Here is a 5,192-nt window from a genome sequence, read left to right as displayed (position 1 = left end):
AACATCTTTCAGGATATTTTTATTTATGAAACGGTCCATTATTCCATCGTTTCGATGTATTGGACCTAGACCGTTAGCAAAAAAACACTCCCAGACCATTACATTGCCTCCACCATGCTTCACGGTCTTATGGCAGTAACGTAAATCGAGGCGTTTTCCGGCCGGTCAACGTACACGGCAAATGCCATCGCTCCAAATGATGTTGAACTTCGAATTATCACTGAACAGGACAGTTCGCTATTTCTGCACATTCCAGTCAATATGAGATATCGCAAACACGAGTCTTTTCTTCTGGTTTTTTAGTGAAATCAGCGGTTTCTTTGCAGGGCGTCGAGAAAACAATCCGGCTTCAATAGCACGTCGTCTGATTGTTCGGTCCGATACAGGCAGCTCTAATTGCTTTTGTATCTCGACTGATGATATCCAGGGATCCTTCTTGACGGATCTTACGATCATAGAATCCTCTCTAGAAGTGGTGGAACGCGGTCTTCCACCTTTGTTATCTGGTGCCAACTTCCCCGTAGAAAGATATTTGGAACATAGTCTTGATACGGTCTATTTTTTCACGCGATATTTATCACAAATACTTTTTTGTGACATTCCACTTACGTAATCGCCAATAATTTTCTTTCTTAGTTCCAATCCAAGACTGTCGGGAGCCATTTGAAGTCATAAAAATAATAAAAACAAATAATCATGCTTCTCAAGACTTACCGTGTTACATTTATCTTGTGATGATACAATAGTGCTCTGTGGAACACAACGTCTTTGTTGGATGTGGACTGCAGGGCCGCCGTGAGGGGGTCTACTGGGTTGTTTTGTCCCGGGCGCCAGGTCGACAGGGGCGCACGAAGCCAAATATAAATAATTTTTTTTTCATGTTTATTTAAAAAAAAGATGAAGTACTGGGAAGTAGTGTGGAAAATAAGAAATCAAAAGCAGCCGGTCAATGTGACCAGCTAAAACATATAATAGACGATCAATTGCTTTTTTTGGCCGGTCAATTTTTTTTAGTTTAAATTTTCAACTTTGTAATGAAGTGCTTCATAATTGGACTTTTTAAATAAAAAAATTAATTAATGCTTTAAAACTAAGAAATTAGCATTACTTTCAAAACATTAGTTTTAAATAAAGCGATTCTTTTTATATAGCGGAGACTCGCAAATAAAGTGAATACTAATGATTAATTTAACAACCCGCTGAATTAAATGTTTAAAATAACTTTAGTGCACGGAGATTTTCATTCAATTAAAAACGGAGATTTTTTACTTTATTAAAAAAAGAGATTAGATTAAATCCAAGTACTTTGATATTGATATAAAATATTAAAACAATTTTATTAAATTTATTTCTCTAATTTTTAAAATCTCTCAAATTTGAAACAATTTTGAAACAAGTGATATCGATGTGATAGTCTGATAGACCCAATCAATAAGAAATTCAAACAGTTCTTTGCTTATGAGTGGATGCTGTTTCAAAAAGAATTAAAACATGTCTGGGTTTAAAAAGAAAGATTCTGGTTCTCAAGTAAGAAAGAATGCTGCTCAAAGAACTGCGAATCAGGAAAAGAATAAACGCACTCTTCAAGACTGTGGTATTACAGTTACAAAAAAAGGAGAAGATGAAAGTCTTACTGCTTCAAACTCTTTCCTGCCAAGTCAATCGATTCAAGTAGTAAATAGTTTTCCCCGTGAAAGGATATTTTCCCATTTGATTAATTCAATGTTATATAAATTTTTAACTTATTTTTATAGGTTAGAACTGAAAACGATGTCACTGACATTTCTGAAAGCTCGGGAGAGTCCCTATCAAAAATCGGAATGGTAGCTGTGAATGAAGAGAATATTTTGGTAAGTTCTACCTCTTTAAAAGAAATGATGTTAATAAACTTTTAAGCTAATAAAATAAGATTTTTTAAAATTTATTCTCAGGTGTTGCCAACAGAAGAACCCATCGCTACCATTCCTTCCAATGATCCTGCTTTGTGGGCAGCACATCTTTCCAAAGTGGAAAGAGATTCTGTGCTTCTACAGGGGCTTCCTCGAAATCCTTCAGCTTTCCCGAAAGATTCTAATAAGAAGAAGGTTCTTGAATCAATTTTCTACGAAACTTCTCTCAACGGGGAGAAGACATGCCGAGATTGGCTGGTCTGGAGTGTATCTAAGAAATCATTCATTTGCTTTCCGTGTTCTCTGTTTGGACGCAAACAATCTTTTGGGATCAAACACCAGTTGCACCTTCTAATATGGAATGATGGAATAAGCTGCAACTGGCACAAGCTTCCTGAGAAAGTCAAAAGTCACCAGAATAACGCCCAGCATCGAAACTTTTACATAGAATGGAAAACGGCGCTAGAAAGCTTAGAAAATCAAAGCGGAATAGATGCAGCTCTTGAAAACTCGATAAGAAATGAAGCAGCCAGGTGGCGTGAAATTCTACGATGTATCTTAGATATTACTCTTTTTTTAGCGTCACGAAACCTTAGTTTCAGAGGTAAATCTATTTACAATTATTCTATTGTGATGCCGACTATCTTTAAATCTATTTAGCTTATATTTATAAGATTGACTAGATATTTTGGAAATCATTAAATAAAACAAATCCTTCTTTATTCTTTTAAATAAATATATTATAATATTCATAAATCATAATATAAAATCATCATAGAATCATCATAAAATAAAACAAATGCTTCTTTATTGTTTTAAATAAATCTGTCTTATTATTATAATTTTTAGGTTCATCAAAAATGATTGGAGAAGACGACAATGGCAACTTTCTAGCTACCCTAGAGCTCTTGGCCAAGCACAACAAGACTCTCCAACTACACTTAGAAGAAGTTTCCCGCTGCCAACAAGAAGGTAACAAAATGAATGCCCATTACTTGGGCTGGAGCACTCAAAATGAATTCATCAAAGAGTGCGGAGGAATCGTTCACGGTGCCATCATCAACGAAGCTCATATGGCCATCTACTATTCCATTCTTGTGGACGGGACTTTGGTACTGACAAAAGATGGACCGTGAAGGAGCGCTTTCTGAGGGTCGAGAATTTTGAAAAAAAGATAGGTGCTGACATTGCCAAGCTTATTATGGACGTCTTAGAACAAAATGGAATCGATCTCAAAAACTGCAGAGGTCAAGGATATGACAATGGAGCGAACATGTCCGGTATATACAAAGGAGTACAGGCGATTATACTGCAAAAAAATCCTCAAGCTCTCTATATGCCATGCAGCGCTCATAGTCTCAACCTTGCTGGTGTTCATTCTGCTGAATCTTCGGTTGAAGTCAAGAACTACTTTGGCCGAGTCCAGTCACTTTACAATCTTTTCAGTGGAAGCCCTAGTCGGTGGAAAGTGTTGATTGAAACCACTGGTTTGTCCCTTCATCAAACGTCGCAAACCAGATGGAGTGCGCGAATCGAGGCCGTGAAGCCGTTAGTCAAGCGATCCAGGGAAATCCTTGAATCTTTGAAAAAGCTCCGCGATTTTGATCTAACAGCTGATCAATTGAATGAAGTAAAATCTCTGGAGAAGTGGGTTCATTCATTCGAGTTCATCGTAATGACAACCTTTTGGTATAAAACTTTTCAATCAATCAACTACATGAGCCTTGCACTCCAATCAGAAAATATCTCCTTGGACGACGAGATGAAACTCATTAAGACTCTTATTGAAGATCTAAATCGAATGAGATCATCTTGGACCAGCATCCTTAATGAGGCACGTTTGATAGCATCTGGTCTTGCTTCTTTTGGTTTTCAATCAGAATTTGTGAAGAAGAGGACGAAAAAAAGGAAGACCTTTCACAAAGAGGTGAGGAACACCGCTCATTTCCATGAAGACGAAGCAAAAGAGTTTGAGGTGAGCGTATTCAATACCGCTCTTGATACTCTTATTCAGCAGGTCAGCGGTAGATTCCAAGCTGCTGAGAAGACGACGAATATGTTTTCGTTCTTGTGGTCATTGAAATCTCTTGTTATGTCAAATGAAGAAGAATCAGAAGAAAGTGTTGAAGCACCTATCCAATTGGAAGAGAAATGCAAGGTCTTGGCACAAATCTACGCGACCGATGTTGAGGAAGAGAAACTTATTGAAGAAGTCCGCCACCTCGATGCTCTGAAGCGATCCAATCTTTTTGGTCCAAAAGAATCTCTCACTTCCATGACGTTATTGAATGGAATATACCAGAAAGGTCTTCAGCCGCTCTTTGAATCAGTCTGCATTTTGCTGCGCATCTTCAACACCATCCCTGTTTCTGTTGCGGAAGGCGAGAGATCTTTTAGTAAGCTTGCTCTAGTTAAGACAGCTTTAAGGTTTACAATGAGCCAAGAACGACTCACGAATCTTCTGGTTATTTCCATTGAGCATGATCTTGCCAAAAAGTTGTGCTACGGTGAAGTGATTTACAAATTTGCCATGAGTAAAGCTCGAAAGATCAATTTCCTCTGAAGTTGAAACAACAATAGCTGTTGTATTCTAGACAAATTTTTGCTCTTAACATCCAATAGTGTTTAATGATTGTCTTTGGTCTGTTTCTACCATGTTCTAGTGTCGACTATATCATTTTATGTATGAGTGTATAACCAAGTCAAAAGACCATTGCAATTATCTAGAAATAAACTGTTCAAATGTTCATTAATTAAAATTAAAAAATTCTATATTCTTTTATCCTCTTTGATTTGTTATCAAATGGCTTATTATATGTATTGAATTATGGATCATTAGATCAGCTTTCACTTTCAGTAGGGCGCTTGGGAAATTTTGACCCTGGGCGCCGCAAAGGCTCACGGCGGGCCTGGTGGACTGTATTGATGTAATGAAACACTAGTTGTATTTCACTTCTTGTGTTAATGTTCTTCGATAAAACACTTTGATAAAACTCACTTCGATAAACTTTTGATAATGCTGACTGATTGACTTCCATATACTGACTGAATTACATGTCGATTTACATGTCTCTTATATAGTAAAATAAACCTGTGTGAAACTGTTCTGGAAGATTCTAGATGCTTCTTTTCGATGCTTCTGGAAGCTTCTGTATGAGTCTGGATGCTTCTGAATGTTTCTGGATATTTCTCGATGCTACTGGATGCTTCAGATGCTTCTTCTGGAAACTTCTGGAAGCTTCTGTATGCTTCTGGAAACTTCTGTAAACTTCTAGATGCTTCCTTTAATTATCAAAAAACTTC

General features: G+C 37.1%; 1 protein-coding gene across 1 annotated transcript; it reads left to right on the top strand.

Moving 5' to 3' along the window:
• Positions 1-3,090: 3,090 nt before the first annotated feature.
• LOC136090012 (zinc finger MYM-type protein 1-like) lies at positions 3,091-4,452 on the top strand. Its single transcript, XM_065816116.1, has one exon. It carries the CDS (start codon positions 3,091-3,093, stop codon positions 4,450-4,452), a length of 1,362 nt encoding a protein of 453 aa, XP_065672188.1.
• Positions 4,453-5,192: the final 740 nt, after the last annotated feature.

The sequence above is a fragment of the Hydra vulgaris genome, chromosome 13 (genome assembly GCF_038396675.1).
Source record: "Hydra vulgaris chromosome 13, alternate assembly HydraT2T_AEP".
Lineage (NCBI taxonomy): Eukaryota > Metazoa > Cnidaria > Hydrozoa > Anthoathecata > Hydridae > Hydra > Hydra vulgaris.
This window is presented reverse-complemented; position numbering and strand designations above follow the sequence as displayed.